General features: G+C 51.6%; 4 protein-coding genes across 4 annotated transcripts; 2 read left to right on the top strand and 2 right to left on the bottom strand.

The window, feature by feature from the left end:
* Positions 1-75: 75 nt before the first annotated feature.
* Positions 76-2,459, top strand: ccg9 (putative trehalose synthase (Ccg-9); the record flags this gene model as incomplete). Its single annotated transcript, XM_057179974.1, has 6 exons — positions 76-180; positions 237-649; positions 705-980; positions 1,059-1,523; positions 1,574-1,683; positions 1,744-2,459. The coding sequence occupies 6 exons, from the start codon at positions 76-78 to the stop codon at positions 2,457-2,459; spliced, it is 2,085 nt and encodes a 694-aa protein (XP_057028360.1).
* Positions 2,460-2,654: 195 nt separating this feature from the next.
* On the bottom strand, positions 2,655-3,360 carry N7457_008932 (dynactin subunit 5; the record flags this gene model as incomplete). The annotated part of the gene is made up of 2 exons (XM_057179975.1): positions 2,655-3,227; positions 3,319-3,360. 2 exons carry the CDS (start codon positions 3,358-3,360, stop codon positions 2,655-2,657), a joined length of 615 nt encoding a protein of 204 aa, XP_057028361.1.
* Positions 3,361-3,985: 625 nt separating this feature from the next.
* N7457_008933 (peroxidase/cytochrome P450 family protein) lies at positions 3,986-7,467 on the bottom strand (the record flags this gene model as incomplete). Its single annotated transcript, XM_057179976.1, has 3 exons — positions 3,986-6,594; positions 6,654-6,895; positions 6,956-7,467. 3 exons carry the CDS (start codon positions 7,465-7,467, stop codon positions 3,986-3,988), a joined length of 3,363 nt encoding a protein of 1,120 aa, XP_057028362.1.
* Positions 7,468-10,259: 2,792 nt separating this feature from the next.
* On the top strand, positions 10,260-12,295 carry N7457_008934 (T6SS phospholipase effector Tle1-like catalytic domain-containing protein; the record flags this gene model as incomplete). The annotated part of the gene is made up of 2 exons (XM_057179977.1): positions 10,260-10,385; positions 10,436-12,295. The coding sequence occupies 2 exons, from the start codon at positions 10,260-10,262 to the stop codon at positions 12,293-12,295; spliced, it is 1,986 nt and encodes a 661-aa protein (XP_057028363.1).
* Between the last annotated feature and the right edge of the window lie 775 nt (positions 12,296-13,070).

Below are 13,070 nucleotides of genomic sequence, written 5' to 3' on the forward strand. Positions count from 1 at the left end.
GCCATAGCAATGTTGAATCTCCCTTTGGTACTCTTGCTGGATCGGATTACATTTTCATGAATATTCTCGAGCATCATGGGAGGCGAAGATCAAAAGTTTGAACGTCATGCCTCAGTCACGCAACAACGTCGACTAGCGCCACAGTTCGAGCGCAACGCTTGGTTTGGGCCTCCGTCAGACGTATGGACATCTCCCACGGAGCGATGGCCAATTCTTTAAACTACTAATGATACTAGACCATCTATGCCGGTGTCTCGAGCAATTTTGAAAATCATCAGACGTCCACGATAGCAATCGCAATCCGTGATACCACGTACCTACTAGACTTCATTGAGAAGCAGTTTACGGATCGAGCAGGCGCAGAACAAGCCACTGAATTCATCCTATCTGAGTTACAGGCCTATTCTCAGCGGCATATGGAGAAAATTGTAGGAATATCAATGCCAAAACATGTTGCAGATCACTGCCCGCGTCTATGCTCTCGTCTTTGGGCGGAGCTCGATATTGTCCCCTTAGTCATGTCGAACGCAGCACTGGTGGACAGAATAAGCGTTGGCCAATCTAGCGAAGCTCGAGACCCAGCGGCTGATGGATGGGATGTGAAAACCATTGATGAGCAGGCTGAGTCCATGGCACGCAAGGGTGTTAGGTCTGTTGATCCCGTTCAATATCAGAAAGCATTTATTGAGTCTGAGTGAATATAGACTATTTGGACCGGACATCACTCCTCTCTTACAAGTGGGCTTCCTCGGTCTCGTGGAGGTGGACACAGCTTACCATGTGCGGATTGCGGACCTGAGTGATTTCAAGACAACAGTCACGGACAGAACATGGTCCGCCGTTCAGCACTATGCGAGTGACCTGAAGAAGCGCAAAGTCAAAGTTGCATTCTTCAGTTCCACCCCTCAAGGTGGGGGAGTGGCTTTGATGCGGCATGCTCTCCTACGATTCTCACATGCTCTAGGCACTGACATCAAATGGTGTGTCCATGCCTGTATCTGTGTCTTTGCAGCTCATGGATCTGGACAAACACTAAAAAACTGATTTGATCTTTACAGGTACGTTCCGAAGCCACGACCGGGCGTTTTTCGGGCAACAAAGACAATGCACAATATTCTGCAAGGTGTCGCTTATGAACACGAGCGCTTAGCACCAGAGAACAAAAAGCTATTACAGGAATGGATTGAGGAAAATTCCAGGCGATACTGGACGCGAACGGGCGGTCCTTTGCTTCCATCATCAGAGGGCGGTGCGGATGTGGTGATTATCGACGATCCCCAGATGCCAGGTATCATTCCCATTGCGAAACGATTAGTCCCAGATCGACCGGTCGTTTTTCGAAGCCATATCCATATCCGCTGTGATTTAGTCGCAGTGCCTGGTTCCGCACAGGCGGAGGCATGGGCCTTTCTATGGGATAACATCAAATATGCCGATTTGTTTATTAGCCACCCCGTGAGCGCATTTGTGCCACCAGACGTACCTCCACAGATGGTGGGCTATATGCCTGCATCAACTGACTGGTAAGAAGAGGGATGAACATCTGAAGCACACTTCGCTGATGGGATTATAGGCTGGATGGGCTAAACAAGACCATGCGAGACTGGGACATTGCGCACTATGGTCGTATATTCAACGCAGCTTGTCGTAATGCGGACATGCCAACCATTCAATACCCCGAGGGTTAGTAACCGAATCACCATCCACAATGATCGTACCACTGGAACCTAACCTATATTCCAGACTCATATATCATCCAGATTGCTCGATTCGACCCATCAAAGGGCATTGTTGATGTGTTGGTTTCATACGAAAAGTTCTACAACAAATTAGTAGCTGAAGCGCCTCACATGATCCCTCCCAAACTCATAATTTGTGGGCATGGGTCGGTGGATGATCCTGATGGCACCCGCATCTACGATGAAACAATCGAATACCTGGACGAAAAAGTCCCGGATATCCGCCACTTGATCTGCGTGCTGCGGGTGCGGCCAGTAGATCAAGTTCTAAACGCCCTTCTTTCCAAGGCGACCATCTCACTACAACTATCCACATTCGAAGGCTTCGAAGTGAAAGTTTCCGAGGCAATACATAAAGGCAAACCCGTCATCGCCACGCGTGCCGGCGGCATTCCGCTGCAGATCGAGAATGGCAAAAATGGATTCTTGGTGGACGTTGGCGATACCGATGCCGTAGCACAGCATTTGTTCGAGCTTTGGACAGACAACGAGATGTACAACCACATGTCGAAGTACGGAATCACTCATATCAGTGACGAGGTGAGCACTGTGGGTAATTCCCTCGACTGGCTCTATCTCGCCGCCAAATTGTCGCGTGGCGAACTCGTTCGGCCCAATGGACAATGGATCGATGATATGGCGTTTGAGGAGATCGGTGTCCCCTTAGTAGGGGATGAATTGCGACTGACACGCGCAGTCAAGGTGGAACATATGGGCTAGTTGTGGTGTTCGACTCTTTTGCATCTATCTTTGCTTTCCTCGTTAAGCGTCGCACATTGGCATTATGCATCCATCTGCCACAGGAGATACCAAATTGAGAAGTAAATTGATATCCACAGACAGAACACAGCAATAAACAGTAGCAGGGGGGTATCATAAAATCAGAAAACCATGGGACACATTTCACCTAAACCCTCAAGGTCGTCCAACGACCCGGTACCTTTCTCTTGCCATACCTCCCTCCGCACCTTCAACACCGTACCCTTCCCCGACCTCACCCACAATCCGCGCCGGCCTCCCACCAACAACACACCAACTCGGCACAACCATGCCAGGCGGCACAACCGCACCATCAAGCACATAAGCGTAATCCTTGATAATAGCCATACTGCCTACGGCAGCACCCTTCCCAACATGAACATGATTCCCTAGCGACGCGGCCTCAATAACAGCGCCCTCGCCGACAAACACATGGTCGCCAATCTTCAGCGGATAGAACGAGTGCACGCCACGGTGTAACCGGCTCGGCGGCCGCAGGATCGCGCTCTTGGAAATGTAGCTGTATCGCCCGACTGTTATCGCAACACTGGGAGTGTTGGGGTTCGGTGCAGCCGCGGGGTTGTTTGGGTCGGCGTTGGCTGGGTGTGTGACGGTTCGGAAAAGGTCACCGCGGATTACGGCTTCCGCTTGGATTACGGTTTTGCCCCCGAGGATGATGTGCTGCGTCCCATGAATTTGGGATCGGCGAGAGATTTTGTTTCCTGTGTCCTGTTTCGCTATTTAGGGTCGCGGTTCTTTTGTTTTGGGAAGTGGGTAGGAATTATGGACAGAAAGATGGATTTGGGGGTTTTTGGCTTACTGTCTCAATGTATTCGCCCTTGACTGCCTTTGATGGAGGCATTTTGAGGGAGGTCGAGCAGGCTTTCTATGGTGGGATGCAACAATTGAGGAATCAAAGTTGCCAACCAACAGCTTGACCCCGGGATTATAGACCCGGCAGTATAGCTCCAGGCGGTGTAGACTTTACCCGCCTGAGCCCTCATACATCCTGACAGAGAGGTGCTGGTTTTGCTTTGGTTAAATTTACTGATGTGGTTTCTGGTATATTTTCAATTTCAAGCCGCATGTGGAAAATTGTGTCACTGAGGATATATAGCTAGCTACACAAAGGAGAAAAGGATATGGATTGGATCAGCCAAATGAAAGCCAAGATATGTATCCTTAGTCGCCCCGAGGAAGATGTACTATGGACTATACTTTCGATCCTTTTCCTTGTTTTATCTCAATTACTGCATCCAGACAAAAGCAGAGAATAAATAGTTCATCAAATATACACTAAGCTATTATAAACAACGATTCAACACTTTCTGGATATCGTGGCGACCAAACAAGTCCCCGAAAACAAAACGGTCAACGAAAGGCATAGAATCATAGCAAACAATACGTAAATTGCCACCATCTAGCATGGCAAGTTTCATCAGAAGCTTCAGATCAATCTCAATACAGATCCACATGGAGACACGCTTTTACGAAGAAGCGGTGGGCTTCTTCTGCAAGAAGGGGCCGTCCCAGTGCAGCTTAAGCGACATAGGGAAGGGGCAGTAAGCGCTTCCGTCACCGCGGAGGTAAACGTAGTAGCCACCCTCCTGAGCGACCTTCTGAAGCTGGCCTTGAGGACCAGGAGCACGACGGAGACCCTGGAGACGTCCGACGACGCGCAGCATAGCGATGAGGGCAATCTTGGTAACCTCCTCGCCGAAGGTGGTGGTGGGGCCCTGGCCGTAGTTGATATAGGAATCAAGAGGACGGTCGAGGCGGACTTCGTTTGGCGAGGGGAAGACGATAGGGTCGTGGTTAGCCTGATCGAAGGAGGCGAAGACTTGCTGGCCAGGCTGGATGGTGTAGGTCTTGCCGTTGTCCTCGATGATGACGGGCTGTGTGGCCTCGCGGAAGGCACCGAAGGTGCCATTCAGACGAATAGCCTCCAGACAGTAGCGGTACAGCTTGTCGTCGGCGTCCGCGGAGTCACGCTTGGCGAGACGGCTGATCTCTGCCAGGTGGTGGGCGTTTCCGGGCACGGTGTAGTACTCGATAATCTGTGTGAAGACCTGGGCCTGATTGGGAACCAAGCCGACGATGGTTGGGATAATGGCGGACCAAGTGATGTCGGAGGCGCTGGAACCGGCCTCTTTCATGCGGCGAACGGCATCGTGGCCGAACTCACGGAGAGCATTGTCGTGAGGGCGGAAGCTGTCCATGAGGCCAGAGAAGAGACTGGTATTGGTGTCAGATTTAACGCTGGCCTCGACGACCTGGCCAAGCTGAGTGGAGACAGCGGAGGCAGCGCTGTTCAGAGAGTAGGAGCGAGGAGCATCGACGTCGAAGAAGAGCGCGGCGAAGATGGTCGAAAGGATCATGTACATCTCCTGGTCGGTGAACAGCCCCTGTGGGTTCTGTTCAGTCTTCAAGGGAAGACCGAAGATGGTAGAAGCAAAGTGGACGTGGGCGAGGTTGCCGACATCGCGAGTGATATCGATCTGGTTGATCTTGCCCAATCGACCACCTTTCTCAGCGATCAAGCGCTCAGTAATATCCTCGTAGAAGGTCTTGACGAGCTTGGGGAACTCATCAGTGTGAAGGGCCTTGCCAATAGCTTCACGCTGCTTGGTATCAAATTCGCCCTTTCCGAAGAGCTCGGTCATGGAGCGGGCCCAGCTAGGACGGAAATCCTGCTGGTTCTGGAGAAGCATCTTGGCATTCCGGTGAGAGGCAAGGTTGACACGAGGCTCAATGAAGGCGGGCTTGTCATAGGAGTAGTCTTGCTCACGGCCCAGATCTTTCATGATCTTGCGGTTTTCGCTGGGGATGGTCATGGGATAGTGGGCATAGATGGAGTCTGGCTTGTAGTGATTGGGGAAGGCGCGCGTAGCCAGCTTGTAGAAGATACAGCCCTGGTTGATGTTAAGGTCGTAGCGACACTCGTTGTAACCCCAGTTGGTCAGGTTGCGAGGGTTGTAGTCAATGGTGTAGTGACGATCACCACGAACAAGGGCGACGGCATCCGAAAGCACAGCACGCGAGATGGTATAAGTCGGGGCGATACCGACACCAGGGATCATAGGCTCCTTCGCCTCCTCAGTGACGATACCGGGGTACAACTCAATGAAATCAGGGTGCTCGTAGAGGTGACGAAGAGTATCGGCGATCTCAGGGTTGGAGTTGACTTCCTCGAAAGTTTCATAGGTCTTCAGGCCGAAGTGCTTACGGAACTCGTTGAGGGAACCCACATTCCACCGACGGGAGGCTTCGATACCGAGGATTTCGATAGAACGCATGGCCTTGGGCACGTTGCGGGGACCGAAAGAGCTGGCCACGTCCTCGGTAGCGTGAGTCAGAATATTGACAAGCTCTCCATCATCGAAGTAACCGTCCTGATTACGCTTGAGGCGGGCGAAGGTACGCTTGGAAGGATCAGCGTCGAGCGTGCCCTCCACCTTCTTCATGCCCTGGAGCAGCTCGTGCAAGGTGACCTCCTCGGCGGGCTTGCCCATGAGATCAAAGTAGACCTGTTCAATCCACTTCTCATCACCCTGACTGATAGCCGAGTGCCAGCGGTAGGCCAAATTGAACTCGACGGAGCACTGGTTACCGAGGCCAGAGGGAGTAGCACCAGCCTTCTCCATCTGGGCTCGGGGATCCAAACACCAGGTGGAGTTTGTGCGATTCAAGTTGACAATGGTGCGCAAGTAATCGTACAGAGTGATGTTGATGTAAAGGCCGCAAGTGATAAGGCGACCAGTCTGGAACAGGTCCTCATCCCGCTTGACCCAGGCTTTTCTGGTATCCTCCTCGGACATACCGGGGCGCGGCTTGCTGAAGCGGCCATTCTCGTTGATCTCGGCCAGTTGGGTAACAATGTGGTTGTGGAAACGGTTCAGCATGACCAGCAGGACACCGCAGGCAGCGGGAAGGGCCTGCAGACGACCCTCTGAGAAGCAATCGGGCTTGAGTCTTCCATCCTGGTGGGAACGGATCAGATCCTGTTGCTCTTGAATATCACCGTACAGGATAGAGAGATCCAGGTATGCGGAGGTCTTGTTCTTGTTCTGTTCGCGGTAGTCGGTCTGGAAAATGTCTATGCACCAAACCAGTACATTAGCGCCTGGTCTGCAATTTTGGATGCGATTGGCTTACCATGAATAATCAGGGAGGCCCAGTCGAAGAAAACACTGGAGACCTTGTTGGGATGCGGAGTGAACTCCTGACGAGCAAAGAGGGTATCGAAAATTAGACCGGCATCAGGCAATCCGCTGGGCTGAATGGTCAGGGGAGGAATAGTGCGGCAGTATGCGGTATTGGCAGCTCCCAGCCAGGGGAGAGTAGGGTTGTTATTTGAGCCATCGGCGGAGCGGTATTTGAATTCATCTCCCATGTAGCTATTTCTAGCGTTAGCTCACATGATTGGAACAAATCGGTATCTAGCGGGGAATTCTCACGAGAGTGGAGGGTGAGGAAGTGAGGTCCATAGCTCATCCAAGAATACATTGGTGAGCTCAGTGCGGTTCTTTGAGTGACCAGGCAGGTCGGCAACCAATTGAATCACACGTTCCATGAGATAGGTCTTATCATCAACGAGCTGACCGGAGGTCTTGCTAGCGATGAGGTCTTTGACAGTACTGACATCACGGAAACCAAGGGACTTGATGTCACCGATGAGACCGGACGACTTGTCGTGCTTCATGAACGAGCCGTCGCCAGTCTGATTGGGCAGAGGCTCTTGCGAAGCGTGAATTGCTTGCGCATACTTCTCGAATGTAGCAACAACCTCGGCACGCTTCACAGCGTGGTTATCTTCTTGATTGGAAGTGGACTTACGAGCTGGAGAGACCTTGGAGAAGCGCTTGCTGCTCTTCTCTGGGGTCTTCTCGGCAGTCTTAGGCTCGACATCCCCATTAGAGTCCTTGGGGTCCTTGGACCTCTTGAATTGAGTAGAGAATCTCCTCAACATTGTGAATGATTATAATGACAATTCCCGTACAAAAAGAAAGGCCAAGTTAAAAAAACAGAAACACAATCAGAGTGGCGACGAAAGGCCAGATTAGGTGAGAAATAAACTTGAAGCTCGCGCGACGGTGCTCTTTAAAACGAGCTGTGCGAGCTGTGCGAGCAACGCAAGTCAGCTGCGAGACTGTGGAGCATCCAGAAAGTGGCGGATTTGTTATCACCAATAGTTGATTGACCGCAGGGACCAGTCTGATTCGACGGAGAGTACTAGCTCAATCTCAGGCCTGAGCCTGGTCTCTGTACTCTATACGGAGTATTCCGTAGCAAATATCCCAGCCCCGCGTGGTACAAGCTCAGTTTCCAGGGTGGAGTCTATAGTGGGCTCTCGCTGAGGATCTGTCCCAACATAGTAACTGATCACCATTTAGGACGGTCAGTGGACAAATCTTGGATGGTTCCTGAGAAAGGGGGCGGGACGTGTTGGCACTGTCTTCCATACACCGGACATTCTCTGGGAGTCATATGAGACAATATGATATGGTTTGGCCATGGGGCGTGGCATGCACGGCATATCCGGACTGTTGCGGTGCAATGAGCATCAATACGTCGTAAGCCGGTAAGAAAAGGGATGCAGTGTGGTATGGGGTAGACCAATCAATCGAAAGTTGTACTTGTAACATTCCTATCCATAATCGGCGGTGTACACGGTACTCTCGAGTACGGAGTACTCCGTACAGAATACCGTAAGACCGATTCTTGCAGGAAGTCATAGCTCCACCTCGAGGATCTCAAGAATCAAGATAGAGCTAAATTGACCGAGTGGGGGGATGTTTGCTGGTCTCTGCATCCGATCGGAATGGGAATTTCCAGTTTCGTACGGTGGCTGGCTGGAAATGAACAGCCAGTTGGAGGAAAGCGCTTTGAGATCACCTGGGCAGCTTGCTGCATGTTGTAGGGTGATGTTACCATGGAGGTCCTCCATAGTCCATACACAGGACTTGGACCACCCGACGCAAGGAAGGCAATATGAGAAGTAAATTGGACGGAGTGACTGGGATGTGTTTTGATCGTCGCAGGCCCACCCGTTCGCCCACTCGCTATGGATTTTAAGTGGCGAACGGGCCGCCGTCCACCACGAACCACAATGTGTCGCCTGTCATTGGCAGTTGGAGCTGCCAGTCATCATCATGAATTATTCAGAATCTGATCCATCGCGCATCCACAGGGGTCTTATTTTTGTGTACGGACTACTCCGTACCTATTCCACTTTCCTCGTGTCGCTTTCCTTTCCACGCGAAAACCTTACATTGCCAAGTCCCCCTTGGGTCGTGGATTGTTTTCCCCCGAACATCTGGAGATGTTCCTACTCCGTACATACCCAGGGAGTAGGCATCTAGCTGGTCTCCAATGGCCATCGTTCAGGCGTAGTTCAGGTATACCGAGCCAAGAGTCCGCGACCTTAAAGGGGCGGCCGCTCCCGGGACATCTAGACATGATCTTCCACCACTTTCATCTGAATCGCGTTCAGATCCCGATTGACAGCAAACCCACAAATCCCTTCAGCCGTGAAAATCAACCTCCTTTTTTCGGCTGAAGGGCTGGCCCACTCTTCCCAGCGTTTTGGGTCATAGCTTTCTTGGCTTGGAACAGTCCCACGCGCTCCAACTCCTAGATTCCCGGAGTCTTTCAAAGCTGGATGTTTTGCATATGTTGGATGTTGTCATTGCCTGATTTCAGTGATAGTCTCGGGAAAGATCGTAATTACACATCATGGTGGCACTGGCCTCAGGAGTAGGAAACTCTCGCGAGTCTGAAGAAAACGGCACAGACAGGCCCACTGGTGGGTCGCGGTCCAGAGCCGTGAAGGAAAATTGGCACATTTTGTACGGAGTACAACATAAGACCGCTTTATTAGCAAATGCAGCCACACTAGCGCCAGCTTTGGACTCGATCGCTCTTTGAGGGCGAAGGCAACGGAGCACTCTTGACATGAATACCCGTCCCCTCTGGCCCCCTCTGGCCCCCTTACGACACCGCCGAACCTATTGGTACTGGAAGCTCTCAGAGGCTCTGTGGAGCATGATCGACAGTAATATCCCGAACACCATCCAGATCGGCATGCGTCGATACTATGTACAATAGTTCCGTCGCGTAGCAACACCGGTTTGTTAAATCTGCACGTCTCACTGTCGGCGCACATGTATCTTTTCGCCCCGTATCACAGGACTCCAAAATCCACAACCTCAGGTCCGGGCCGCGCATGCCTCGTGCAGAGTGGTTCGTGTGTCAGGTTCAGCCCGGTTGTCAACAACCTCGCATATCCAGCAATGATACCCGGCGCGTCTCCATTGGATGGAATGCTGTCCCCGTTAGAACCTTCGGCTGTTTGTTGTGTCACCGTGCAAGACAAATAAAGAGAGCCCAATTGACATGTATGATCCACGGAGCAAATCTCAGAAAAACAAAAGAGCTCATGATTGGAATATGCCAAGTATGGGGGTCCGCCCGTCAGCCCGCTCCGATTTGACGTATTCTTTTCACAATGCTGCAGCGATCGGCTACTTCGTAGTGGGTTGGATAATATTATCCTACCAACCCCCCTTCTTCTCTGCTGGGTCCAAGGTAGGGCGCTGATTCGTGTAAAACGAACTGTAACCAGCTGCATCGAATCATCCTCACAGGGCTTGACTTTTCTCCCCCCTTTGCGTATATAGCCCCCCATCAGGTCTTCTTAGATGTGCCTGAACTTTCGCCAACTGTTTGTCTAACCGACTAATCTCACCACTTGGTGGCATCATGGCTCACGCGTATGGACACCAAGGCCCACCGGGCATGCCGAAGCAATTTGTACTTTGCTTCGATGGTACGGGAAATAAGTTTGCAGGTGACGAGTCGGATAGCAATGTGCTCAAGATATTTCGCGTAAGTGGGACTGCGAGCCAAGCGTTTGAGCCAGTGCTCACATATTGCAGATGCTCGACCGCAGCAAGAGCCACCAGTACCATTACTATCAGCCGGGTATTGGCACATATGTGACTTCCAAGTCACTAACCAGCCATGGCCGAATTGCACGCATCAGGTCTGCCTATCAAAAGGCCAAGGACTCGGCGGTCGGCTCCTCCTTTGACGAGCATGTCATGGGTGGGTACAAGTTCTTGATGCGATACTATTCGCCTGGTGATGATATCTTCTTTATCGGGTTCAGTCGCGGATCATACATCGCGCGATTCCTGGCGGAGATGCTGGACTATATTGGTCTGCTTGAAGCTGGAAACGAAGAGTTGGTTCGTTTCGCATGGAAGACATTCGCAAAGTGGCAGCAGCGGTGCGACGACACGGACGAGAACCGCGAAGAAAAGAAGAGACTATTCGCATATATGAAGGCCTTCCGCGAGACCTTCAGTCGTCCCATCTCGCGTATCCGCTTCATGGGTCTCTTCGACACTGTTAATAGTGTGCCACGTTTCGAGTCCGCATGGATGCAGCGCACCAAGTTCCCTTACACAGCACGCAGTTCGGCCAAGATAATCCGCCACGCCGTGGGTATTGACGAACGCCGCGCCAAGTTCCGTCAGGATCTGATCTCGGGACAGCGTCCAAAGGAGAAAAAGCAGCATCGTCGTAGCCGCCGCCATTTGCCTAAGCATCTCTTCCATCAGGACCACAAAGAACCGAAACCTCAACAGGAACACCCGGATAACGTCCCCGCTATTCGCGTCAATGACCACTCCGAGGAGGAACAAGAGGAAGCAGAAAATCAGGAGCCTTCATTCCAAGTTCCAGGATGGGGACCCAGTGCTGGGGAAACATACTACCACACTGGGCGTCATGGTGTACACCCCACCTCGCGCCCAGGCTCACAGCAAACTTCTCGCGCCCCAAGCCCAAACGGAACAACGCAGCCCCAACCATACCGTGCGCCCTCTCCCCGACGCAGACTCGCAGTACCGAAACCGTCGATAGATGATCTCCATCTCCACACGGTGCCGAGCAAAGATTCATTCCACAGCATCCACTCCAACACGCTCTCGGTTCAGGCTCCGGCCACTATAGACGCCGACGTCAGCGAAGACGAAGATGATCAAGACATCCACGAGGTCTGGTTCCCGGGCTGTCATGCAGACATCGGCGGAGGATGGAAACTATCTGACACTGAGTCGTGGGCGCTCAGCCACGCGCCACTCGTGTGGATGACACAGGAAGCCCACAAGGCCGGACTCGAGCTGGATGAGCGCAAGATGAAAGAGTTCCAGTGCCTGGAGGAGTTTGATGGCGACTACGCTCCCATCCAGGAAGAGATCAACGCCCGTCGGCCGAGCCGGTGCGTTGAACTTCATGCTACTGACGGTGACGCTTTCCGCTCTGCGCCTAACGAAAAGGAGCGTTCTGCGGCGAGTCGTGATTTCTGGCATGCGCTACATACCTCCAGTACCAAAGGTCTGGTGCATGACTGCCTGATGTTTAACCAGGGTATTCCGGGCATGTCTGTTATTACATGGCGCATCATGGAGTGGCTGCCCTTCCGTCGTATGGATTTGCAACCTGATGGGTCGTGGAAGCCGATTAGCTGGCCGTTGCCTCGTGGTGAGGTGCGAGATGTTCCGCATGATGCTGAGATCCACGTTTCTGCTATCCGGCGTATGCAAGCGGATCCCACGTATCGTCCTGGTAATGTGATTGTCGGCGGAGGCGGCCGGGGTATCCGTGTGGCACCAGAAAAGTATGGTATGGGTGAGTGGGTGGTGTTCAGGAATGAAGGTGATGGGGTGCGGGAGACTTATATCCGGAAAGATGTCTCTAAGTGCAAGGAGGGCAAAGAAATCAACTATTAAGATATCCCTTTTGTTCTGTGTTTGATTTTCTTCTCTGTCTGCCGCTGAATTACCTATCTATATTTTCTATAGTGTCTAATAATTTTTCTTGTGAAATTGTACAGGATTTGTGGTTACTTGGAATATAGAATTACCTAATATTATAAAGCTACTGACAATCCTGAGCGTAAAACCGCCTTTGCCGTCTCGTTAGCAACCCATTCGCCCGACATGTCCGTATAGCAGAGGAAAAACAGACCGCAGAGCCGGACGCAGTCGAGTCAAGCCCCCTGCAGCAAGCAACGTGCTTTCTAAAGTTATCCAAGTGGGGATCAGATCTCAGAGATATTTGGAATTATACTTGCCCGGTATAAACCTTTACCCACATGTACTCCGTACCTACGTAGGCACCCAAATGCAACATGCATCTGCTCTGAGATACAGCATAGAAAGCCCAGATACATTGTGGATGCAGTCCAGAATGTCTCAGTCTTGAGTGATGCCTTCCAACGTTGGCATATAGAATGGCCCATCTGTATCTACAGAGGTAGCTTGGACAACCGTTAGAATATGCTCAATTGAGATGCTCCGCGGCAAACTTAAAACAGAGCCACATCATGGACACATGGAGAGATCAAGACCGTAATACCTAGGTATGTCTACACGGTTGGTTATCCCTGATGCGACAAGGGCTTTGTTATATATGAGGTCATTCATGAAGTCACCAGTGCAGCGGATCTTTTATCCTCGGAGAGATGGAGGGTAGGAACCTCTCTTGCACAGTATACAGCAAAAG

Source organism: Penicillium paradoxum (assembly GCF_028828445.1).
Source record: "Penicillium paradoxum strain IBT 22861 chromosome Unknown utg000007l_segment0_segment0, whole genome shotgun sequence".
Classification (NCBI taxonomy): domain Eukaryota; kingdom Fungi; phylum Ascomycota; class Eurotiomycetes; order Eurotiales; family Aspergillaceae; genus Penicillium; species Penicillium paradoxum.